This window comes from Bos javanicus, chromosome 2 (assembly GCF_032452875.1).
Source record: "Bos javanicus breed banteng chromosome 2, ARS-OSU_banteng_1.0, whole genome shotgun sequence".
NCBI lineage: Eukaryota > Metazoa > Chordata > Mammalia > Artiodactyla > Bovidae > Bos > Bos javanicus.
Window position 1 is genome coordinate 98,098,739 of NC_083869.1, and position 27,209 is coordinate 98,125,947.

At 39.8% G+C, this 27,209-nt stretch overlaps 1 protein-coding gene across 1 annotated transcript in view; it reads right to left on the reverse strand.

Moving 5' to 3' along the window:
- Positions 1-27,209, reverse strand: part of ACADL (acyl-CoA dehydrogenase long chain) — a 41,521-nt gene that overhangs the window by 12,142 nt on the left and 2,170 nt on the right. Inside the window, exons 2-8 of the mRNA XM_061383800.1 lie at positions 20,688-20,843; positions 18,974-19,111; positions 16,361-16,525; positions 15,976-16,042; positions 12,405-12,569; positions 11,658-11,759; positions 10,800-10,913 (exon numbers count right to left, since the gene is read on the reverse strand). Coding sequence (XP_061239784.1) covers positions 10,800-10,913; positions 11,658-11,759; positions 12,405-12,569; positions 15,976-16,042; positions 16,361-16,525; positions 18,974-19,111; positions 20,688-20,843 — 907 coding nt within the window. The remainder of the gene's footprint in view (positions 1-10,799; positions 10,914-11,657; positions 11,760-12,404; positions 12,570-15,975; positions 16,043-16,360; positions 16,526-18,973; positions 19,112-20,687; positions 20,844-27,209) is intronic.

A 27,209-nucleotide genomic window follows, 5' to 3' on the forward strand; every position in this document is an offset into this window, starting at 1 on the left:
CCTCCTCAGACAACCATTTTGTCTAATTGCATTTCTATTTCTTTGGGATGATTTTGGTCACCGCCTCCTGTACAATGTTACAAACCTCCATCCGTACTGCAAAATATTTACTCTATATCTGCAGAATGCAATAGAAGAATAGAATCGGAACACTCGAGACGTCAAAGCCCAGTACCTCCCCAACCTCTTACCTCTTTCAGTAGCTCGCATGGTCCTTAACTTGAACTGCATGGTCTGCAACTGTCAGTGTCAACATACCTATTCACCTCCTCCTGCTGGCCATAGACAACTAACAGCATTCTAATCATTCTACTATTCTAATCATTCTATCGAGACCAGCATCAACTATTCTTGATGGCTCTAACTTCAATCCAATTTTCTTGTATTCCTGATTTTATTGTTCCTATGGAAATTCAAATAGAAACAGAGTTTTGATCATTCTGCTTGGAACCTAAGTGAGATCTTCACTGTGGCTGATAAAAGGCATGGAAGACAGTGACAGTGGCACTAAGTTGATGGCACAGTGAAACTCACACTAGAAATTATAAATGCACTCCACCTCCACAACCAGTGAACCAGTGAAGTTGCTCAGTCGTGTCTGACTCTTTTCGATCCCATGGACTGTAACCCACCAGGCTCCTCCCTCCATGGAATTTTCCAGGCAAGAGTACTGGAGTGGGTTGCCACTTCCTTCTCCAGGGGATCTTCCTGACGCAGGGATTGAACCAGGTTTCCCGCGTTCCAGGCAGACGCTTTACCGTCTGAGCCACCAGGGAAGCCCCCTCACCAGCACAATGTCTAGTTCAAAACCATGACAGCCTTCTCCCAGGAAGGCTTCAAGGAGCAGAGGGTGCTGACCCTCGTTTGCTGCCATTACAACAATCTCAAACCATAAAACCTAACCCTTCAAAGCATTATTGTGGTGGAGACCGTTAGAGTACTTTCCATTTTTGGAAAAGAGTAGAAAAGGAGTACAATAAAACTCAGGACCAGGCAAAACTCACAGTATGTCAGCTAAAGGCATTCTAAGGGACAGATTCCCCATACATGTCTCAACATAACTACTGTGCTGCTGAAGAACCCAACTGACTGCCTTTCCCTTGAGTTTACTCCGTCCCTCTCTGGTAACAGAAAATGACACTGACTTCTAATGATTCTAAAACCAAGCAGTGGGAAGGTTGGTACCACACCTTTCCACCTCTTGTATTGCTGTTGTTCAGTGGCATCTGACTCTTTGCGACACTATGAACTGCAGCACTACAAGCTCCCCTGTCTTTCATGATCGCCCAGAGTTTGCCCAAACTCACATCCATTGAGTCAATGATGCCATCCAACCATCTCATCTTCTGTCGTCTCCTTTTCTTCCTGCCCTCAATCTTTCCCAGCATCAGGGTCTTTTCCAATGAGCTGGCTCTTTGCATCAGGTGCCCAAAGTACTGAAGCTTCAGCTTCAGCATTAGTTCTTCCAGTGAATATTCAGGGTTGATTTCCTTTAGAATTGACTGGTTTTATCTCCTTGCTGTCCAAGGGACTCTCAAGAGTCTTCTTAAGCACCACAGTTTGAAAGCATGAATTCTTCAGTGCTCAGCCTTCTTTATGGTCCAACTATCACATCCGTACATAACTAATAGAAAAACCATAGCTTTGACTACATGGACCTCTGTTGGCCTCTAATTCAAAACGTGACAGGTTACACCAAAACTTTCTTCCTTTCTCAGACTTCCCCTTACTTTTTCAATCTCCCTTTCTATTCATTTATATTTAACAAAGCCAAATGTCTACCTTTTAGTCAGCACAAAATTTCCCACTCCCACCCCACACATCCGAATTTACTCACAGAAAAATCTAAAAGTGGAATAGGAAACAAAATAGTGGAGCAATACCCTCCTACACATTAAAAACAGATGAGTGTATATTTCATGAAAATCCCTGAAATGGAATTTTTAGCTTAGTATTGGTGTAGATCAATGACACTACCTATGAGACTTCATTTGAAAAATAAGGAAGAATCTGACAAGTCTCAATATACTTTTGCACACCCCATGCACAGCATGTGATGGCACATTAAAGAATTTTTTTGAATGGTTGTTTATTTATTTATTTACTTTTAGCTGTGCTGGGTCTTTGTTGCTGGGCTTTTCTCTAGTTGCAATGCACAGGCTTCTTGTTGCAGTGGCTTCTCCTATTGGAGCGCATGGGCTATTGGCAAGGAGGCTTCTTAGTTGTGGCACATGGACTCAATAGTTGCAGCTTGCAGGTTCTAGAGCACTAGCTCAGTAGCTGTGGTGCAAGGGCATAGTTGCTTCGAGGCATGTGGGATCTTCCTGGATCAGGGATTGAACCCATGTCTCCTGCACTGGCAGGCAGATTCTTTACCACTGAGCCACCAGGGAAGCCCAGATTTAAGAATTTATGCACTATTTACAACAGAATCAAGATCTCTAAGCCCAACTATCTCATAAGAGAACTGCTTTGATGAAAATGCTAAGAGCTTCTAGAAGCTAAAGTTAAATTTCAGACCAGGATGGGCTCATTTAGAACATTCTTGCTGTGCATTCAGGTGCACAGGTTTGAAAGAATTAATGCCTGCAAGAGCACATAATTTACTCTTTGGGGATAAAGAGTAAATATTTACATATTTGTGGCATTGAGCTGAGTGTTACCAAACAGATTTGGTCTTTGCTCTTCACTGCAGACAATGCATCATGCTTTCAGAAACTATGGTAGCTAATAATTGTACCACCTGTTATTAGCAAGGTGCCTTTGGTGAATGATCAGCATGCTCACAGCAGTATTTTTTAACATTTATTACTAGTCACTCATAGATACTACTGAAGCTAGCATTTTCCCCTAAAGTTGCAAAGTGGATCAGATAGCATCTCTTTCTGAGTTCTGAATAATACAATTCTTAAAAACACAGAATTATGGAATTAGAAGACACTCTGGAGAAGTTTCTGAGCCCAGTATTTCATTTAAACAGCATGACTCAAGGATAAACTATAAAATTTAGGTTTACTATCTGATTTTACAGTTAATTAACCCTACACTTGGGCTTCCCAGGTGGCACTAGTGGTAAAGAACCCTCCTGCCCATGCAGGAGACTTAAGAGATGCGAGTTTGATTCCTGGGTCAGGAAGATCCCCTGGAGGACGGCATGGCAACCCAGTATTCTTGCCTGGAGAATCCCATGGACAGAGGAGACTGGCAGGCTACAGTCCACAGGGTCGCAAAGAGTCAAACACGATTAAATGACTTGACACGCATGCACACAATCCCACACTCAAGGTCTAAGAACTGAATAGTCCCTTTTTGGAGAAATATAAGGAAGAAGTGTTATTTTTTACCTATCCTATTTTATTTCCTAATACTTTGTCCTCTTAGAAGAGCATATACCACACAGCAAAGAACTAAAGCTTGTGTTAGAAAAGAATGGGAGAAGGCACTGGCAACCCACTCCAGTATTCTTGTCTGGAAAATCCTATGGACGGAGGAGCCTGGTAGGCTGCAGTCCATGGGGTTGCGAAGAGTTGGACACGACAGAGTGACTTCACTTTCACTTTTCACTTTCATGCACTGGAGAAGGAAATGGCAACCCACTCCAGTGTTCTTGCCTGGAGAATCCCAGGGACGGGAGAGCCTGGTGGGCTGCCATCTATGGGGTTGCACAGAGTCAGACATGACTGAAATGACTTAGCAGCAGCAGCGGCAGAAAAAAACACTGAATTTTCATTTCACTGTCCATGGGTGAAAGAGATGGGAAAAGAAGAAGAGTCTATCTACTTTGGATTTCTGGGTAATAAAACTAGTGAATGGCTTTCACTAGAGGCAGTAAAACTAGCTCTGGAACCTAAACCTAGAGTGTAGGTTCCAGGGCTAGAATATTTATGAAATCTTGAGCATATAACTAAACCTCTCCATGCTTCAGCATCCTTTTCTGTAAAATAAGGATAAATGTAATATGTATTATATGCAGTTGCTAAGAAAAAAGGAGAGACAATTTTTAGCACAGTGCCTGGCATACAGAGAACATCAATCAATGACACACATTATCATTATTTAATATCTGAATTTTACTATTGTATTGTCCATTCCATGGAAAACCATAAGACTGGACAGCAACTTTGGAGACTATGGATGAGATAAAAGGAAAATCCTGTAACTACTGCAACTTAAGTATGGTAGATCTCCAGTCTAAAAAGAAAATAAATCTTATAAAATGTGTCCAAGTGGTCAGAAAGGCCCAAAATGTTCAAAATTCTAGGATAACAGATATCAGGAAACTGAATCATTACATGGTCATAAAAATGACATTTGGATACATATAATATAACATTTTAAAGTCTACTATTTTATTTTATTTTATTATTATTTTTTTAAGTCTACTATTTTAATTTAATATTGGAACCATAATGGTAAAGAACCTGCCTGCCAATGCAGAAGACATAAGAGACACGGGTTCAATCCCTGGGCAGGGATGATCCTGTGGAGAAGGGCTTGGCAACCCACTCCTGTATTCTTGCCTGGAGAATCCCATGAACAGAGGAGCCTGGTGGGCTACAGTCCATGGAGTTGCAAACAGACACGACTGAAGCGACTCAGCATGCACATATAAACACATATTATTCATTCTTCTCTGAATACATATCTAGATTGAGTATGAAAATATTATTCAAAGGTACTTATTTATATAAAACAAGAAGATCAGAAGAAATATCTCAGAAATCTCAGAACCACACATCTACTTGGAAAACAACACTGCTCTTACCAATGCCTGTAGAAGCAGGATGGCACTGCCACCTAGTGAAAGTTTAGTGAACTACCTTTAAAGAAGGCAACAATAAAATGGCACTTGCTTTGAAAAGGACTGTTATCTTTTTGCTCTCAAAATACATACATATATATCTACACATATGCACATGTATGTTATTAAATAAGTAAATATTTTAGAAGAATCTAATATTGGAAAATATTATACCAATTTTCTATATTTTTCATGGTTACATGTCAAATAATATTTAACGTTCTGAAGTCTACAGGAAATCTGGGTAATAATATTGTCATTTTTGTTGTAATTTAATATGCAATTCATAAACACAGGATTTCCAAGGGGATGGAAAATATGTCTATTTGATTCACTTTTTATAGTACCCAGAATAGGGCTAAAGGCAAGAGCATTTTTTAAATTATTTTTTAATTGAAGGATAATTGCTTTACAGAATTTTGTCGTTTTCTGTCAAACCTCAACATGAATCAGCCATAGATATATATACACATATAAACAATTTTGGTGAAAGGGGTAGTGGTTGGCTTTGAGAAGCAAATGATACTAATTCCACTTTGGATATATCCGGGAAAGTCAAAGAGTAGTAACAAGTAGTATCACTCGGTTTGTGTTGCTAGGAGCTTACAGTATTTCCAGAGTCATGTCTATCAAATTACATTTGAGCATACAACCTTCAGAAGGCAATCAATACATATTTGCTCAGTGAAACAAATAGTGCATATCAGTGTTTCTCAAAATGAAAAGATTACATGAAAAAGAAAATGACTGGTGTGTTGATAACAAAGAAACAGCAGTATGATTACTTTATGGTAGCCTAGCGTAATCAATGGCATCCTGTGTCTGTGTGCATAAATTTTGATAAATTTAACTTTTTGTAATAAATTTGTACATACTTTATGGTAGTAAATGATAAATTAGACAAGTATCTACACATTTTATGCATTCATGATATACATTTTCTTTTTTTTTTTTTTGTATTTCTCAGCCACACAGTTCATCTGCACTATTTAAATTGTCTTAAAATCTTCAGAAAATTTTCCAATGTATTTATTGAAAAAAATCCACATGTAAATGGACCTGTGCCATTCAAACCTGTGCCGTTCATGGGTCAACTGGAGTAGCTAACTTTAATGAAAGCTTGCGTTGCCAGGCAATATTCTAAGCCCTTTATGGGTATTATCTTCATAACAACTCTATGAGGTACCTACTCATATTACTCACATCTTACCAAGAAGAAAGTACTTTTGAGAGAGATAATACAACTTGCCTAGACCATAAAGACTTAAGGAGTTGTACTAAGTTTTAAGTCACACCTGAATTTAACTTCATATATAACGCTGTGCTGAAAACTTACCAAAGTATTTCATCTTTCCTTTTCCCTTTGCAACGAACTTTGCAATTATACTTCCAACTGCAGGATTTTTGATGACTGCATTATTTTTAAGTTTTTTCTTCATTTAAGAAGAAATTAGAGGGTTTAAAATTTGATTGACATTTTAGTGATTAAGGTCACCATATTCTGAGTTATTCTGAAAATACCTTAAACTTCTTGGCAAAAGCCAGGAAGAAGCAAAACCCTTGCAGTAAAGCTAATACACAAAAAAGCAGAAGATTCTGCTATAAAGGCATGATCACTAACCTCATTTGGGTCCTCAATACTGCCAGAAAGCTTACTGTAAGTGTCCCTAGTGTTCAGTCTCTCACTCCAAAGAAAGGATTTCAAACCTTCCTACTTCCAACCCTATTCACTCACATTTCTTATTTCCCTATCGATACATAAAGACATGGAAGTCTTCTGAAGACATTTTGCAAACAAGAGAATGGGAGAGACTAGAGATCTCTTCAAGAATATTAGAGAAGGCTTTACAAATAGCTGTGAAAAGAAGAGAAGCAAAAGGCAAAGGAGAAAAGGAAAGATATACCCATTTGAATGCAGAGTTTCAAAGAATAGGAAGGAGAGATAAGAAAGCCTTCCTCAGTGATCAGTGCAAAGAAATAGAGGAAAACAATAGAATGGGAAAGACTAGAGGTCTCTTCAAGAAAATTAGAGATACCAAGGGAACATTTCATGCAAAGATGGGCACAATAAAGGACAGAAATGGTACAGACCTAACAGAAGGAGAAGAAATTAAGAAGAGGTGACAAAAATACACAAAAGAACTATACAAAAAAGATCTTTATGACCCAGATCATCACGATGGTGAGGTCACTCACCTAGAGGCAGGCATCCTGGAATGCGAAGTCAAGTGGGCTTTAGGAAGCATCACTACAAACAAAGCTAGTGGAGGTGATGGAATTCCAGTTGAGCTATTTCAAACCCTGAAAGATGATGCTTTGAAACTGCTGCACTCAATATGCCAGCAAATTTGGAAAACTCAGCAGTGGCCACAGGACTGGAAAAGGTCAGTTTTCATTCCAATCCCAAAGAAAGGCAATGCCAAAGAATGCTCAAACTACCGCACAATTGCACTCATCTCACACCCTAGCAAAGTAATGCTCAAAATTCTCCAAGCCAGGCTTCAACAGTACATGAACTGTGAACTTCCAGATGTTCAAGCTGGTTTTAGAAAAGGCAGAGGAACCAGAGATCAAATTGCCAACATCCATTAGATCATCATAAAAGTGAGAGAGCTCCAGAAAAACATTTACTTTTGCTTTACTGACTATGCCAAAGCCTTTGACTGTGTGGATGACAATAAACTGTAGAAAATTCTTAAAGAGATGGGACTACCAGACCACCTGACCTGCCTCCTGAGAAATCTGTATGCAGGACAGGAAGCAACAGACTGGTTCCAAATCAGGAAAAGAGTACATCAAGGCTGTATATTGTCACCCTGCTAATTTAACTTATATGCAGAGTACATCATGAGAAACACTGGGCTGGATGAAGCACAAGCTGGAATCAAGATTGCTTGGAGAAATATCAAAAACCTAAGATACACAGATGACACCACCCTTATGGCAGAAAGTGAAGAAGAACCAAAAATCCTCTTGATGAAAGTGAAAGAGGAGAGTTAAAAAGTTGGCTTAAAGCTCAACATTCAGCAAACTAAGATTGTGGCATCCAGTCCCATCACTTCATGGCAAATAGATGGGGAAACAGTGGAAACAGTGACTAATTTAATTTTGGGGGGGCTCCAAAATCACTGCAGGTGGTGATTGCAGCCATGAAATTAAAAGACGCTTACTTCTTGGAAGGAAAGTTATGACCAACCTAGACAGCATATTAAAAAGCAGACCTTTGTCAACAAAGGTCCGTCTAGTCAAAGCTATGGTTTTTCCAGTAGTCATGTACCTGGATGTGAGAGCTGGACATTTTTCTAGTAGTCATGTACCTGGATGTGAGAGCTGGATTATACAGAAAGCCGAGTGCCAAAGAATTGATGCTCTTGAACTGTGGTGTGTTAGAAAAGACTCTTGAGAGTCCTTTGGACTGCAAGGAAATCCAATCAGTCCATCCTAAAGGAAATCAGTCCTGAACATTCATTGGAAGGACTGATGCTGAAGCTGAAACTCCAATACTTTGGCCACCTGATGTGAAGAACTGACTCATTGGAAAAGACCCTGATGCTGGGAAAGATTGAAGGCGGGAGGAGAAGGCGATGACAGAGGATGAGATGGTTGGATGGCATCACCAACTCAATGGACATGAATTTGAGCAAGCTCCAGGAGTTGGTGATGGACAAGGAGGCCTGGTGTGCTGTAGTCCTTTGGGTCGCAAACAGTCGGACACAACTGAATGACTGAACTGAACTGAACTGTTGGAGAAGATTCTTGAGAGTCCCTTGGACTGCAAGGAGATCAAACCAGTCTATCCTAAAGGAAATTAATCCTCAATATTCATTGGAAGGACTGGTGCTGAAGCTGAAACTCCAATACTTTGGCCACTTGATGCGAAGAATTGACTCATTGGAAAAGATCCTGATCCTGGGAAAGACTGAAGGCAAGAGGAGAAGGGGAAAACAGAGAATGAGATGGTTTGATGGCATTACCAACTCAACGGACATGAATTTGAGCAAGCTACGGGAGTTGGTGATGGACAGGGAAGGCTGGCGTGCTTCAGTGCATGGGGTTTCAAAGATTTGGACCTTACTGAGAGACTGAAATGAACTGAGGAGCGACCCTTGCTCATTCTTTCCTCTTTTCTTCCTGTTTCAATGGTAGAAAGGCCTTTCCTATCAGGGATGTGAAAGCCCATCTTTCAATGCACTTTGGCATCCATACCCTCAGACTTTCTCAAAGATCATATACAGTTAATTATAGTTTCCATATCTGCAATCTTTCCCTCTTTACTAAATCCTTTCTCTAGGCATTAAAATATAACTCTAGCATTCTCATCGTAGTAATAATAACAGAAGTTAAGAATTGTCATTTACTTCACATGGTCTCCAAATGTTTCCCTCATTCCCCTCCCCACCCTCTCTTCTCACCTCCAAGTTACCAACCCTTCTCTCAAGAGTTGCCAACCACCAGCATTTTTACTTCCTCATTTCCATTCACTCCTCTATTCATTCTGGTCTGACACCACACTAGTCTAACACCAGTCTGACACTGCTGCTGCTGCTGCTGCTAAGTCGCTTCAGTTGTGGCCGACTCTGTGCAACCCCATAGACGGTAGCCCACCAGGCTCCCCCGTCCCTGGGATTCTCCAGGCAAGAACACTGGAGTGGGTTGCCATTTCCTTCTCCAATGCATGAAAATGAAAAGTGAAAGTGAAGTTGCTCAGTCGTGTCCGACTCTTCGCGACCCCATGGACTGCAGCCCACCAGGCTCCTCCGCCCATGGGGTTTTCCAGGCAAGAGTACTGGAGTGGGGTGCCAAATCTGACACTATACCAGTTCATTAAGGACACCAACAAAATAACCTCCGTATATCATTATGTCCAGTGGGCACTCGTTAACCTTCACCTTATTTTCCCCCTGAGTAGCTCCTGCCCACTTGAAATCCTCTTTTCTCTTGGCTTTGGTGACAATACTGCCTGACTTGCTTTCTCCTAACTGTCCATTCTCAATTGTCTCTGTAGGCTCTTTGTTTCCTATTCTGCCTTTAAATCTCATAATTTTTTTCTCAGGACTCTGTCCTAGAAACCTCTTTTGCCTTAATCTCTACTCTTTCCCTCAGTGGTTTCATCCACTTCCATGGATTCATCCACTTCCGTGGATTCTAGTATCATTGTGGAGAAAAATATTGCCTGCCATATGGGTAAACCAAGGATATCGTGGCCATTGAGCCAGCAGCCAGTGCAGCTGCCTTCAACTGTGCACCTGGAAAGGAATCAGGGTGGAGAAGAGGGTAGTGGCCCTAGGTGGTTAAGGCGCATATCAAAGGAGTGATTTCAATGAGTGCAGACTCTTGCATCTTCCCTGCAAAAACAATAAATTCATGAACTTGAGTGTCTGACTCTCTTTAACTGTAATCTTTGGATGTTCCAACTATCTGGGTTTTGTTGCAAAACTCTTATATATCTGGTTCCTCCGTTACCTGTGTGGACCAGTCCCTCAGAGCTGTCTAAGAGGCTGTCTTTGGGGCTCACATCCTCAGCTTTGTCCATCAAGTAAAACAGAATTCTCAACTTTTAAGTTGTGCATATTTTTCAGTTGACATCATCTATGTGAAAATTACTCCACATTCATGTTTAGCTGACCTATTTCAAATGAGCAAATTGAGACTATGTGAAAGTGAAAGTCACTCAGTCATGTCTGACTCTTTGAGACCCCATGGACTATACAGCCCATGGGATTCTCTAGGTCAAAATACTGGAGTGGGTAGCCTTTCCCTTCTTCAGGGGATCTTCCCAACCCAGGGATCCAACCCAGGTCCGCCACATTGCAGGTGGATTCTTTACCAGCTGAGCCACCAGGGAAGCCCAAGAATACTGGAATGGGTAGCCCATCCCTTCTCCAGCGGATCTTCCCAAGCCAGGAATTGAACCAGGGTCTCCTGCATTGCAGGCAGATTCTTTACCAGCTGAGTTGCCAGGGAAAATGAGACTATGTAATACCAATGAAAAGCTTACCTGTAAATCTGCAACTGTCTTTCCAAAAGCTTTTCTTTGTTTAACGTAGTCCCTGGTTTCCTCAAACAGGAATTCACTGGCTGAAACTGCTATCTCGGAAATTAACAGTCTTTCCTATAACCCCCAAATTAGATAGTTACTCTAATTACACAAGTGATTTTCATATGATTTAAATGACAATAAATCATGTAAATAATCTTTATAAAACTCCTAAAGATTAATTTATTTAACTCTTTATAAGAAAAGACTCCCACTGAGATTTATAAGACTATTTTGATCATCTATAATAAGTCTCTTAAAAAAATCTTTTATCTTTATGTATGACTATCTTTATACAGATATATATAAGTAATTCATTTCCCTCTTCTCTTTACTTACTTACGAGAAAATAAATTCCAAAGCTGTTTGAGTATTATTTAAAGAAAAAGAACTTGGCAAATATTTTGGCTATTTCCTTACAAAGAGCTAAAAATTCTTGACTTGCAGGTAAGATACTAAAATCATTCCAAGAAGGAATCATAGGACTGAAAATCTTATTTTCCTGACTCACTTATAAGTTTTACTTGGATATCCTTGAGTTCTCTTATTCATACATCCAGTTTACAAAAATCATACATATGATTTTTTCATACATTTTCATACATCCAGTCTACAAAAATTATACATATGTATATATATAATATATATAAATAAATAATATATATAATATATAAAATATATGTGTATTGTACACCTTCAAGTTATAGTCAAGGGACTGGCTACATCACAAGTTCTGTATGCATGGATTGATACAGTCCTGTATTATTCTACTCCAGTCCATCATCTAATCAAAAGGTGCATTCTTTTAATACTTCTGACCTGTGGAAGCTCTTGCATGAGGTAATAGTAGCCTTTATTCTCTTCTCCAAGTAGGGCACCTGCTGGCAACCGTACATCTTCAAAGAAAAATTCTGCAGTATCCTAAGGGATCATATGATTGAGTACAGAATTACCTCATTTAAATCTCCCAAGAACCTGATGAGGTGATTAGTATTGCCATTCAGAAAACAAAACAAATTGGCAGACAAGATAAAGTTGTTAATGATCACAATTAGTAAGTGGTAAACCTGGGACTCAAATTGAGGTCTATCTGATTCCAAAAGTGGCTTTCCCACTGTGATACAGTCATTCTAGTTCTAATACTGTTCTGTTCTGTAGATATTGAGCACTAAGGATTTCTAATGCATATCAAGTAAAACATGTTTTTCTTTTTGGTAACAAAAAAATTACTAAATAATTACCAAGTAGTAGGAAAAAATATTTCCTGTTATTTCATAATTCAATTTCAAAAATAGACAGTATTATTAGGCAGTTAATGTTCTAAAGCAGATTTTCAAAATATCCTAATTCACCTCTACTGCTGACAACAGTGGCATAAACAGTGGAATAAATTTCCACAATCATTTCTGAAAAAGCATATTTTAAGAATCCAGCATAGGAAGAAAGGTATGATTGTGCTATATATAGTTCTATATATAAAGCATAACTGAGTAAACTCAATTGTATATATACAATATATTTTATAAATGATTTATATTATGAAAACAAATTTGTATTATGACTTACCTGGGCTTTTAGTCCAATTTTATCTAGCTTTCGTCCCTTGATAAATCCTTTCATTCCATTTTCCACCAGAAAAAGGCTAATGCCGTGGGCAGGAGAGTGAGCCTCTCGATTTGTGATCGCTACTACGATCACAATGTCACACAGCCACCCATTAGTGACAAATACCTGCAAAACCCCATGTATACTGTGAGGCTCCACAATAATTCAGGTCCATGTGTAAGTCAAGACTGCAAACACATTCGAGAAAACCAAACCAAACAAAACATGTTTATACCTCTCTCTGTAACCTCTCCAAATAGTTGCAGTGTTGATTATTCATACATGAGGCTATTATATGAGGGGAAATTATTCAATGTTTCAAAGAATGAATTCTATACATTTTCTTCCCACTATCAATATTGTAAATAATAATAATAATGAACTGATTATTATATTCTATTTAAATTAAAACAAAATTATCTATAAAAATGATACACTATATTTTAGAAAGATGCTTCAGATGAGAAAATGGAATCTGCTTTGAATAGCATGATACTATTGAAGTACTTGTACTTTCAGATTTATCAGTTTTTGAAAAGGCACAGTTTTCGATAGATGGCCTAAATAAGAAAGGTACTGATTAAGAAGGGCTTCACTGGCAGCTCAGCTATAAAGAATCTGCCTGCAATGCAGGAGACCCTGGTTCAATTCCTGGGTCAGGAAGATCCGCTGGAGGAGGGACAGGCTACCCACTCTAGTATTCTTGGGTTTCCCTGGTGGCTCAGCTGGTAAAGAATTTACCTGCAGTGTGGCAGACCTGGGCTGGATCCCTGGGTTGGGAATTTCCCCTGGAGAAGGGAATGGCTACCCACTCCAGTATTCTGGCCTGAAGAATTTCATGGACTGTATAGTCCATGGACTGATTAAGGATTGATAAAACAACAAACTCAATAAGATATTAGTTTATCAAATATTTATCCAGAAGACAAATATACACAAAGTAAATATGAACCACTATCTTCTCATTCTGTATCTTTCCTGGGTCCTCTCAGCTGCTTCCATGGCTTTAGTTGTTATCCATTGGCTGATGACTCCAAATCTTTTATCTAAGCCAAATTTCTTGCTAGGTTCCAGACCTGAATATCCACCTGCTTCTGGACAGTTCCATCTGATAATTCAAGGAACATATGTCTTCCTGCCTCTGCTCCTATTTAATTTGGGTATCAATCTGTTTTCCCCCACGACAGGGTACGATGGACATGTGCACTCAGTTGTGTCCGACTCTGCGACCCCAAGGGTTGTAGCCCACCAGACTCCTCTGTCTGTGGAATTTTCCAGGCAAGAATTCTGGAGTGAGTTGCCATTTCCTCCTCCAGGGGATCTTCTCAACCCAGAGACTGAACCCAGGTCTCCTGCGTTGGCATGCAGATTCTTTTCCACTGCGCCACCTGGGAAGCCCCCTTCCTAATGTCAGTGAATGGTCAATAAATCATGTTATTATCCTACATAATACTCAATTTGACATACAGTTCTTTCTAATCTGTTTCAACACTTTTTCAGGTTTTTTTTTTTAGCAGGGTTCATCACATACTGGCACTAGCTTACCAGTCCAGCCTTATCTCTTATCCCACTTTCTCCTCATTCCTTTGTTTTAGGTGAGATCTACTGTATGACTTGCTGTCCCCAATGTTCTAAGGTCATCTTTACCTATGGGCCTTTGGAAATCTTTTTTCCTCTACTTGAGAGGCCCTTTTCCAACTCTGTTACAATGAATTCTACTCATCTTGGAGAGTAAGTTCAGATATCACCTCCTACAAAAAATCTCCCCAAATTCCCCAGACTGGATTAACTGCTCCATAGCATCCTAAATTTACCATCTTTCAGTTCAGTCACTCAGTCCGGTCCAACTCTTTGCGACACCATGGACTGCAGCATGCCAGGCCTCCCTATCCATCACCATCTCCCAGAGCTTGCTCAAACTCATGTCTATCGAGTTGGTAATGCCATCCAACCATCTCATCCTCTGTCATCCCCTTCTCCTCCTGTCTTCTTCAATCTTTCCCAGTATCAGGGTCTTTTCCAATGAGTCAGTTCTTCACATCAGGTGGCCAAAGTATTGGAGTTTCAGCTTCATCATCAGTCCTTCCAATGAATGTTCAGGACTGATTTCCTTTAGGATGGACTGGTTTGATCTCCTTGCTGTCCAAGGGACTCTCAAGAGTCTTCTCCAACACCACAGTTCAAAAGTATCAATCCTTCAGTGCTCAGCTTTCTTCACGGTCCAACTCTCACACATCCATACATGACTACTGGAAAAATCATGGCTTTGACTCTCCAGACATTTTGTCATCAAAGTAATGTCTCTGTTTTTTAATATGCTGTCTAGGTTAGTCACAGCTTTTCTTCCAAGGAGCAAGTCTCTTTTAATTTCATGGCTGCAGTCACCATCTGCAGTGATCTTAGTATCTGTCAAACTCTATACAAATGATCTAATCCTGTCTCTGTCCCTTTGAAACAGTACAGGCATAAAATGGTGTTGATTACTCTCATCACCTACTATCCATGCCTCTTATAAGAAGATTCATCTCTAAAATACAGATTGCTGATACTAAGCACTAATGGGAGATGGGAGTGATGTTAGTGCTGTGTACATGACAACAAATGAAAGCGCTGGTGACGGCATAGTTGTAAGTGACATAACAGTAAAAAACTCAGTCATCAATAAATCTTCACTGGGTGTATACTAGACACAGGTTTGCTGCTGCTAAGTCGCTTCAGTCGTGTCCGACTCTGTGCGACCCCACAGACAGCAGCCCACCAGGCTCCCCAGTCCCTGGGATTCTCCAGGCAAGAACACTGGAGTGGGTTGCCATTTCCTTCTCCAATGCATGAAAGTGAAAAGTCAAAGTGAAGTCGCTCAGTCGTGTCCGACTCTTCGCGACCCCATGGACTGCAGCCTACCAGGCTCCTCCGCCCATGGGATTTTCCAGGCAAGAGTAGTGGAGTGGGGTGCCATTTAGGTAAACAAAAACCTCTGCTATCAGTGATATGATACTCTAAAAGATACATTTACTTCTGAGCCTATCTATAATCTCAATCGCAGGTGCTCTCCAATTCTATCAGTGGATTGACGTGATGCTCAGAAAGGTTGAAGGGCTTTTCAATTCTATTAAAAATACTTTTTCTCTTAAGATCTTTTGAAACTCTTCTTGATATTTATAAGAAGTCTTTCCCCTCATTTTTCATCAACATCAAATTCATTAACTATTGTTTGTCCCCTATTTGGACAATGTAAGCCTCACCTTTTCTTTTTCTGGTTTGTAAAAGGCTGCCTGGAAGCTAAAACAACATTTTCCATATTAGTGAGAGAACAAGCAAACAGAACAAAAAGGAATATATCTCAGGTAATATGAATGCTGTACAATTCTTACTGTCTCCAAAACAAATCAGCTCAGTTCCTGTGCCAGCTCAAGTAAACAATTCCCATGTGAATCAGAGATCTGAGAAGACTCAATGATGAGTAGTCTTTAAGGCTTTGTTACCCACAGCATGACTCCAGACAGGAGAGTTATGGAAGCCATTCTTTACAGACCTTGCTTCCATTGAGAATCCAGTCACTTCCATCCTTTTTGGCATTTGTTCTTATTCCTTGCAAATCACTATAATTGAAAGAATTGATTAAAAAATTCATTAATTGGTAAAAAATAAACTATGCAAATGTTGTTATGTATCTACTGTGATAATTTACACTGCTACACCATTATAAAAATTGACATTTAACTAATATAAGGAATGTTCACATAAATGCACTGAAAAATCATGTCTGATATATTCTAAACTGTTTATACAAATGAATATTTGATTGAGATTCATAGAGTAGCCTGATTTTTACAGACCATAACAAGGCCTATACTCATTCATATTTGTGGTTAGGACCTTGCTTCTGAGATTTCAAAACCAACCAAAAGTTGATTTACCTTCCAGCCCCAGGCTCTGTCATTGCTATGGCACCAATACATTTCCCTGCAACCATCTCAGGGATGAAGCGCTTAATCTGTTCTTCTGAACCATAGTTTGTAATATAGGGCATGACGATATCTGAATGAAGACCAAAACCTGGGCCTGTACAATTTGAATATGCTCTTAGAAAGAAAAAAAGAGAAGACAATTTAAAGCACAACACAGTTATTTTTTTTCTCTTTTTAGTTCCTCTGATTCTTAATTAGAAAACAACGAGTACTAGAAGGTCTTTTTTTTTTTTTTTTGATGTCTGATCGTATTCATTTTGGATTCTGCTAGCTCTTTTGGGCCCTAGGGGATGAGGCACAACAATATCAGTGAGTCCAGAAATATCCTTCTCCCTATTTTTAATGATGACCATATTGAGAACACTCAGATTGGCATCCATGATGCAAACCCGTACAGATGTGCACTTTTTTCCTCTGGTCTTCCTCAGTCTATAACAGGAATGCCCTTCACTCAGTAGCAGTCATGGGTCATGGGTCAAGACACCTTGGTCATGGGTCAAGACACCTTGCTTCATGGGAAACCCTGTTTGTTATTCCCACTGATTTGGACCACATAATCCTTCTTTTCTTCACCTAGAGTGTCAGTGTCTGTGGCCATACATTTCTCACAAAAGGTATGAAGTTTTCGTTGAAGTCTTCCTTCATCATCCACTTCTATATATTTCTGGCAGCCAGTGGCCAGGAAATAGTTGTTCAAAGGGCAGTACTAAACCCTTATCACATTATGTGGTGATAGCTTGTCTCCTCACAAACCCATGAAGTTCCTGAAGGTTTTCTCTCTTTGTTTTTGCTAACCTTTTAATTTCTGGCTCTAACATAATAACAGTGCTCTAGCAGAGCTCAATGATCACTTATTTAACGAATTAAAAGATAAAACATTAAAAAAAATTTACCACCTACAACTGTATTACCCTAAACACAGTAACTATATTCATTTTAGCAAATGACCTTTGCCATAAGGATATATGTATTTCTAATACAGCTGTATTAGAACTGGACATGGAACAACAGACTGGTTCTAAATTGGGAAAGGAGTACATAAAGGCTATATACTGTCACCCTGCTTATTTAACTTATATGCAGAGTACATCATGAGAAATGCTGGAATGGATGAAGCACAAGCTGGAATCAAGGTTGCTGGGAGAAATATAAATAACCTCAGATATGCAGATGACACTACACTTATGGCAGAAAACGAAGAAAAATTAAAGAGCCTCTTGATGAAAGTGAAAGAGGAGAGTGAAAAAGTTGGCTTAAGGCTCAACATACAGAAAACTAAGATCATGGCATCAGGGCCCATCACTTCATGGAAAATAGATTGGGAAATAGTGGAAACAATGACTGACTTTATTTTTGGGGGGCTCCAAAATCACTGCAGATGGTGACTGCAGCCATGAAATTAAGAGACGCTTGCTCCTTGGAAGAAAAGTTATGACTAACCTAGACAGCATATTAAAAAGCAGAGACATTACTTTGTCAACAAAGGTCCATCAGATCAAGGCTATGGTTTTTCCAGTGATCATGTATTGATGTGAGAGTTGGACTATAAAGAAAGCTGAGTGCTGAAGAATTGATGCTTTTGAACTGCAGTGTTGCAGAAGACTCTTGAGAGGCCAACAGCAAGGAGATCCAACCAGTCTCTCCTAAAGGAAATCAGTCCTGAATATTCATTGCAAGGACTGATGCTGAAGCTGAAACTCCAATACTTTGGCCACCTGATGTGAAGAACTGACTCATTGGAAAAGACCCTGATGCTGGGAAAAACTGAAGGGGGATGAAGGGGATGACTGAGATTGGATGGCATTACCGACTCAATGGACACGAGTTTGAGTAAACTCTGGGAGTTTGTGATGGACAGGGAAGCCTGGTGTGTTACAGTCCATGGGGTCGCAAAGAGTAGGACGTGACTGAGTGACTGAACTAACTGAATACAGCTGTGGTCATGGCACAAATATGCTTATTCATTCTCCCACTGCCGTACATTTAGATTGCTTCCAAATTTGAGGGATTATAATCTAACAAGGCAATGATGTTTGTACATAGCTGTTATTGTTTTTCTAACAAATTATTTCCTAAAGACAAATTCCCCAAAATGGCATCCAAAGAGTATAAATATTTTCATTTTTTATGTAGCCATGATTTTAATCACCAAAGCACTTATTGCTCCAATATATAATGTCACCAAGAGTATATGAGTCACTTTTACCTGCAAGCTTGTCAGCACTGGGTATTATGACTTTTCATTTGGACTATCTTTTGTACTCAAAATGATATATCTCTAGATATAATTTAATTTGAATTTGATTGGTAGAAAGGGTAAACTTTTTCATTTAAAAAGCTATTTGCATTTCTTTTTTGATGAATTGATAGTTCAAATCTTTTCCCCATTTATCAACTGAAATCTCTGAAACAGTCACATGGGTCAATTAGAAATGAAGCAACTACTTTATCAACTTAAAAGGAGATTTTCGATCTTATAAGAAGATTAGAAATTATTTTTAAATCATCTCAGAAAGGAGAGAGAACAAAACAAGATTCAACTTCAAATGTTTTCATACTTACTGCTCCTCCCAAACAATAGCTGATGAATACAAGTCCCCCCCAATGCCACCATGGTGATCTGCAATATTGATACCAAGTAGTCCTTGTTTTCCAGCTTTTTCCCAAAGCTCCCTACTCACTTCTCCAGCTTTCTCCCATCTGCAAATAACAAAACATTTTAAAATCAGAAAAAGTGTTTTCATATTATTTAAATGGCTACAATTTGAATTTATGAATGATTTTGAGCAGGAATGGTCCCTTAATTTAAGATAATAAAGGGGGTGCTCTCATACTCTGTGACAACAGTAGGGCCCAACAGGAATAAGAAAGACTCCTTTTTCCCAGCAAGGGCTCAGCCACTGAAAAACCATGGGCTTTGTGTTTATCCCAGCCCTCCCAAATTCCTTTTCCTCTCTATGAACATGCTCTCCTTCCCTTGCTGTGGGGGGTCTTGCACACAGATCACTGTGGATGCTGACCCTGAACTGCAATTCTCTGCTCATCCTGAATAAACCCATTTTTTTTTTTCTTTGCTAGAGAAATAACAGGCAATCAACTTGTCTTAGGTCAACATATAAGTATCTTTAATTTTTTAAAGTATTTGTTGATTTTGTTATAATATTGCTTCTGTTTTATGTTTTGGTCCTTTGGCCACAAGGCATGTGAGATCCTAGCTCCTCAGCCAGGGATCAAACTGGCACCCCCTGCATTGGAAGATGAAGTCTTCTTAACCACTGGACCACCAAGAAAGCCCCTTAACATATATTTTTTAATTGTGTATTTTAAAATTCATTTAAGAAGCTTTGAACTAGTTTATGCATGCATGTGCACTCCGTTGTGTCCAACTCTTTGCAACACCATGGATGGGTAGCTTACAGTTAGTTCACCAGGCTCCTCTGTCCATGCAATTCTCCAGGCAAGAATACTGGAACGGGCAGCCATTGAACTTGAGTCTCTTACATTGGCAGGAGGGTTTTTTACCTGCTGAGCTACCAGGAAAGCCCTTGAACTAGTTGAAGAATCCCGTAACCTTACATTATTATATTGAAGAGTGGTAAAAATGTTAACAAAGTACTGAACACAGTACTGTTTCTATGAAACAACAAAGAACATTCTAGAAAACAGTCCTTCTTGGACTTCTAATGTGTATTACTTTAAAAGAAAATGTCCATCAGCAGATGAATGGATAAGAAAGCTGTGGTACATATACACAATGGAGTATTATTCAGCCATTAAAAAGAATACATTTGAATCACTTCTAATGAGGTGGATGAAACCGGAGCCTATTATACAGAATGAAGTAAGCCAGAAAGAAAAACACCAATACAGTATACTAATGCATATATATGGAATTTAGAAAGATGGTAATGACAACCCTGTATACGAGACAGCAAAAGAGACACAGATGTATGGAACAGCCTTTTGGACTCTGTGGGAGAGGGTGGGATGATTTGGGAGAATGGCACTAAAACATGTATAATATCATATAAGAAATGAATTGCCAGTCCAGGTTCGATGCAGGATACAGGAAGCTTGGGGCTGGTGCACTGGGATGACCCAGAGGGATGGTATGGGGAGGGAGGTGGGAGGAGGGTTCAGGATGGGGGACACGTGTACACCCGTGGCAGATGCATGTTGATGTATGGCAAAACCAATACAATATTGTAAAGTAAAAAAAAAAGTAAAAATAAGAAAATAAAATTAAAAAAAAAATAAAAGAAAATGTCCCACTTACTCTGCATGATAAGGAATCACTTCTTCTTGAAAAAACTTCCTTACACTTTCCCGGAAAATGTCATGCTCTAAAGAGAAGATTCTTCTAGTTCCTATATCTGTTAATTTTTTAGCAGAAGAAGTTTCTAGACGTTCTTCACCTCCAGAATGAGAACATCTTAAAAATACAAACACATTTAGAAAACTCAGTCAAAGGTTACTCTTCACATCCAAATTAATGTCATTGAACAACATGGAAAATTAATGCTATAGGATAACATGGAAAAAATTCTGACTCCCCTCAACTCTACCCCCTCATCACCATCCCCCCTGCCCCCGAGGCACTTTAGAGACAAGCAGAGAGTCTGAAATCGTACAAACTGGTTCAGATTTGAGCAGAACCACTTTAGGATCTGCCTCCATTAATGAGGTTAAGAAGTAGCTTACCCTGATTCAATTCAAACTTTACTTCCAAATCCATAAAGAGGACATCGTGCCTAGAACTAATCACACATGTGAGCTGAGGTAGACTAGCACTGTCATGTGATGCTGATTAAAGAATGTAAAATTTACCCAATATCAACTAAATAAGGTACAATTCAAATAGTACAACAGAATAATCATCATCATGTAGTCAGTTGCTCAGTCGTGTCTGACTCTTCGAGACTCCATGGTCTGCCAGGCTACTCTCTCCATGGGGTTCTCCATGCAAGAATACTGGAGCCAGTAGCCATTCTCTTCTCCAGGGGATCTTCCCAACCCAGGGATTGAATCTGGGTCTCCCACATTGCAGGCAGACTCCCCACCATCTGAGCCATCACTTATATGTGGAATCTCCCATGCAAGTCAGGAAGAATAATATTGATATGTTTTCATGTAATGTACAATATTTAAAATAATGTAATCCCCATCAATATTTTATCCAGAATTATACAATTTCAAATATCAGGTATATAACATGCAAACTGTGATGATTTTTTAATTGATTAATTTTAATTGGAGGATAATTATTTTACAATACTGTGATGGTTTTTGCCATACATCAGCAGGACCGTGTTGGTTTTTATTGCTACATTACAACCTAATTGTAAAGCGATATCAAAATGCCCACCAGTCTCTGTAGTGATTAGTCCAGAATTATTCAAGATCTTTGGAAACTGGCCTTTCATCTCCCTGCAATGCCCCATGCTGCTGCTGCTGCTGCTAAGTCGCTTCAGTCGTGTCCGACTCTGTGCGACCCCATGGACTGCAGCCCACCAGGCTCCCCTGCCCCTGGGATTCTCCAGGCAAGAACACTGGAGTGGGTTGCCATTTCCTTCTCCAATGCATGAAAGTGAAGAGTGAAAGTGAAGTCGCTCAGTCGTGTCCGACTCTTAGCAACCCCATGGACTGCAGCCTACCAGGCTCTTCCATCCATGGGATTTTCCGGCAGTGCCCCATACCAGGCTTCAAAAAAGACATCTCTGTAGTTCCTTTTGTTAAATGGTCTGAATTCAGATCTTCCCCCTCCTTAGGGGTACACCTAAAAAGATTTCAAAATTCTGTGTACCACTTGGTACCTTTTGAGCTCACATCTAAAAAAACTTTTTATCATATATATGAATATTGCCCAAAAGTATTTTTCTGTTATGCATGATACTGTTTTTGGATTTCTCTCTTCCTTATTTAGACTCTGATCTGATCCTATCCTTTCCTTCCTTTTCCTTTTCTTCCTCTTCTTCTTAGTCCAGAAAAGACTAACTCTTCTTTATTGGCAATTAGGCATTTTTTTCCCCTTGAAATGGGCTATTTTTGTCTTTGCTTAATGCAATGAACTGAAATGCAATGGACTAAATTGCACTCGCTTCCCTCTCCTCAACCCAATTCATATGTTGAAGCTCAAACACCCAATGTAATGGTATTTGGAGATACGGCTTTGAGGAGGTAATTACAGTTCAATGAGGTCCTAAAGCTGGAATCTAAACCAAGAAGCTAGACTTACATTATAAGAAGGGGAAGAGAGAGATACAGCTCTGTGTACACATAAGGAAGGGTCTAGTGAGGACAAAGGGAGAAGGCGGCTGTCTACAGGCCAGGAAATCAGGTCAATACTGAAATCAGATTGATTATAGTCTTTGCAGCTGAAGATGGAGAAGCTCTATACAGTGAGCAAAAACGACTAGGAGCTGACTGTGGTTCAGATCATGAACTCCTTATTGCAAAATTCAGACTTAAATTGAAGAAAATAGGGAAAACCACTAGGCCATTCAGATATGACCTAAATCAAATTCCTTACAATTATACAGTGGAAGTGACAAATAGATTCAAGGAATTAGATCTGATAGACAGAGTGCCTGAAGAACTATGGACAGAGATTCCTTAAGTTGGACCATAATGAAAGCTGAGTGCTGAAGGAGTGATGCTTTTGAACAGTGGTGTTGAAGACTCTTGAGAGTCCCTTGAACTGCAAGAAGATCAAACCAGTCAATCCTAAAGGAAATCAGTCCTGAATATTCATTGAAAGGACTGATGCTAAGCTGAAGCTCCAATACTTTGGCCACCTGATGCGAACAGCCAACTCACTAGAAAAGACCCTGATGCTGGGAAAGATTGAAGGTAGGGGAAGGGGACAACAGAGGGTAAGATGGTTGGACTGCATCACTGACTCAATGCACATGAGTTTGAGCCAGCTCCGGGAGATGGTGAAGGACAGGGAAGCCTGGCATGCTGCAGTCCATGGGGTTGCAAAGAGTCAGACACGACTGAATGACTGAACAACAACAGGCCAGGAAGATGGCTCTGACCAAGAAATGAACTGGCCAGTACCTTGATTTTGGACTATTCAGCCACTAGAATTATGAGGAATAGATTTCTGTTGTTTAAACCACCTAGTCTATAGCATTTGGTTATGGAAGTCTGAGCTGATTAATACACTTAATATGTATATTGTGTCATTTTGCTTTAGGCTTACCTATTATAAGCAACTCTTAGTTGAGGCTTATTTGTTAATACAGTCTGAGATGTCTTTTAAGCGGTAACCTTTAGTTGAGAACATTTAATAGTACAATTGTTATACCTGGTCTGCCATTTATCTTCACTGATATTTTTCTGGTTTGCTACTCTGTCTTCCAAATCATCATTTTTAATAGCTTATTTATTAATATAGCCAACAAATACTTTCTGAGTATGTAATATGTACTAGGAACCATTCAGGCAACTTGGGATACAATAGTAAGCAAAGGTCTTGCACACCACTGTAACATTACAGCAATAGATAGAATAAAATCTACTTCATTCTCTACTGAAAGGATTGGTTCCAATTTCTTTATAACACACAATGTCTTGGTCCATACTTGGGGTTTTCCTCAAGGGAAAAAATGTGCTGAGACTAGGATACTGAGACTTGAAGACTCTGAATCATTTGTCAGCATGATTAGTAAATAATAGAGTGAAACTTATATTTGGGTCTTCCTGGATCTTAAAATTTTATATCCCATGTAACATAAAGGAAATATTTGCAACATTTCTAAATAAAACACACTAAGACACAGGAAAGTGTGTGACACAGAAAGAACAAAGACTTTCAGATCAGTCAAAAGTGTTCAAAACAGAATGTGCAGGGGGAAGAAAATCAAAACACCTGGCAGTAAGTTTTTTCCCAAGACCAAGGAACCAGTACTAAACATATTGGCCCCATTTCTCCCCACAAAAACCAGGAAATCTGTACTGAATAAATTGTTCATTGTTTTCCTAATGCATTAAACTGCTACCAATCTAACAGGCTAGACTCTAATTATTATTATTATCATAATTTTTTTAAGCCTCAGTTCAGTTCAGTTCAGTTCAGTCACTCATTCGTGTCCGACTCTTTACAACCCCATGAATCGCAGCACGCCAGGCCTCCCTGTCCATCCCCAACTCCCGGAGTTCACTCAAACTCAAGTCCATCGAGTTGGTGATGCCATCCAGCCATATCATCCTCTGTCGTCCCCTTCTCCTCCTGCCCCCAATTCCTCCCAGCATCAGTCTTTTCCAATGAGTCAATTCTTCGCATGAGGTGGCCAAAGTACTAGAGTTTCAGCTTCAGCATCATTCCTTCCAAAGAACACCCAGGACTGATCTCCTTTAGAATGGACTGGTTAGATCTCCTTGCAGACCAAGGGACTCTCAAGAGTCTTCTCCAACACCACAGTTCAAAAGCATCAATTCTTCGGCGCTCAGCTTTCTTCACAGTCCAACTCTTACATCCATACATGACCACAGGAAAAACCATAGCCTTGACTAGCCAGAACTTTGTTGGCAAAGTAATATCTCTGCTTTTCAATACACTATCTAGGTTGGACATAACTTTTCTTCCAAGGAGTAAGTGTCTTTTAATTTCATGGCTGTAGTCACCATCTGCAGTGATTTTGGAGCCCAACAAAATAAAGTCTGACACTGTTTCCACTGTTTCCCCATTTCCCATGAAGTGATGGGACCAGATGCCATGATCTTCGTTTTCTGAACGTTGAGCTTTAATCCAACTTTTTCACTCTCCTCTTTCACTTTCATCAGGAGGCTTTTTAGTTCCTCTTCACTTTCTGCCATAAGCCTCATTTACATTATAAAAGAAGGGAGACAGTCTCCACCAGTACCTTCAGGTTGGGAGCTGGTGATAAATACATAATTTCAGGTCTCATCCAAGGCCTATTGAATCAGTCAGCATATTTGACCTATGAACAACATAGGGGTGAGGGACGCCCAACCTTCACACTGTCAAAAATCCATGTGTACCCCATCATCAGCTCTCCATTATTGAGATTCCTCCAGAGCACAGTTCTGCATCCTTGGATTCAAGCGACCAAAGACTGTGTAGTACTGTAGTGTTTACTACTGAAAAAAATTCTCATGTAAGTGTACCCTCGAAGTTCAAATGCATGCTGTTCAGGCCTCACTGTATTTTAATATTGTATCCTAAATGATTCACATGCACCTTAAAGTTTAAGAAGCCTGTGTGAAATGAAAATATCTCCTGCCATATTAATCAACAAGAAATGTCACAGCCATCAGTGATTTCTGGCCTCCAAAAGTGAAAGAAGGCTCCCCAAACTGAGATCCAGCAGATGCTGCCATCCCCCCACAATGATTGCTGAGGAGCTGGGGGAATGCAAGAAGCAAGGTGAACAAAGAAACAGGATTGGCCCCAGATAGCTGAGGTGCATGTGAAGGAATGAACTCATTGAGCCAAGAGGCTTGCCTCTTCCCATACATAGAATGCTAAATTCCTTAATTTGATACCTGATCTTTGATGTTCAGACTGCCGTCTGTCTTTGTCGCAAACTTATATATAGCCTCACTCCTTTCCTGCTTCCTTGGAGCAGTTTTCTGAGAGCTTCTGAGAGGCTGTCTCCCGGGCTTGGAGTCCTAAACATTTCCACCAAATAAAATAACTCTCTACTTTCAGATTGTGACTATATTTTTTTGGTCGACACCTGTTATAATAAACCTAGAGCCTCTGACCTATTTAGAGGGTCCCTCGGGTCCTCTGTTCCAATATTCTTCCTATGTGTGTGCTAAGTTGCTTCAGTGGTGTCCAACTCCATGTGACTCTATAGACTGGAGCCTTCCATGGGATTCTCCAAGCAAGAATACTGGAATGGGTTGCCATGCCCTTCTCCAGAGGATCTGCCCGACTCAGAAATCGAACCTGTGTCTCTTACATCTCCTGCTTTGGCAGTCAGGTTCTTAACCACTAGTGCCACCTGGGAAGCTCATTCTTCCCATCCATCAACCAAAACATCACAATAGACAATGAAGAAGCAGGTATGAAAATCAGGCAGTCTTAATTTACAGACTTAAGAGAAGGAACTCAGGAGGGAGAATGTTTGGGGGAAGGATGGGGGAAGGGATAGGCAGGGAGTTTGTGATCAACATGTAGACTGCTACATTTTAAATGGATAACCAACAAGGATCTACCATACATAGCACAGGGAATTCTGCTCAGTGTTAGAGGCAATCTATATGGGAGGGGCTTTTGAACTGTGGTGTTGGAGAAGGCTCTTGAGAGTCCCTTGGACTGCAAGATCAAACCAGTCAATCCAAAAGGAAATCAGTCCTGAATATTCATTGGAAGGACAGATGCTGAAGCTGAAGTTCCAATACTTTGGTCACCTGATGTGAAGAACTGACTCACTGGAAAAGACCCTGATGCTGGGAAAGATTGAAGGCAGGAGGAGAAGGGGGCGACAAAGGATGAGATGGTTAGATGGCATCACTGACTCAATGGACATGCGTTTGAACAAGTTCCAGGAGTTGGTGATGGGCAGCAAAGCCTGGTGTGCTGTAGTCCATGAGGTCACAAAGAGTCAGACACAACTGAGCAACTGAACTGATTGACTGATATGGGAGAGGAGTTTGGAGGAGAATGGATACATGTATATGTACGGCTAAGTCCCTTTGCTGTCCACCTGAAACTATGATAATATTGCTAATTGGCTATATGCCAATATAAAATAAAAAGTTTAAAAAAAGAAAAAACCAGGCTGTCTTCTATTAAGCCAGATATTAAGGGATCTACAAAAGTGCA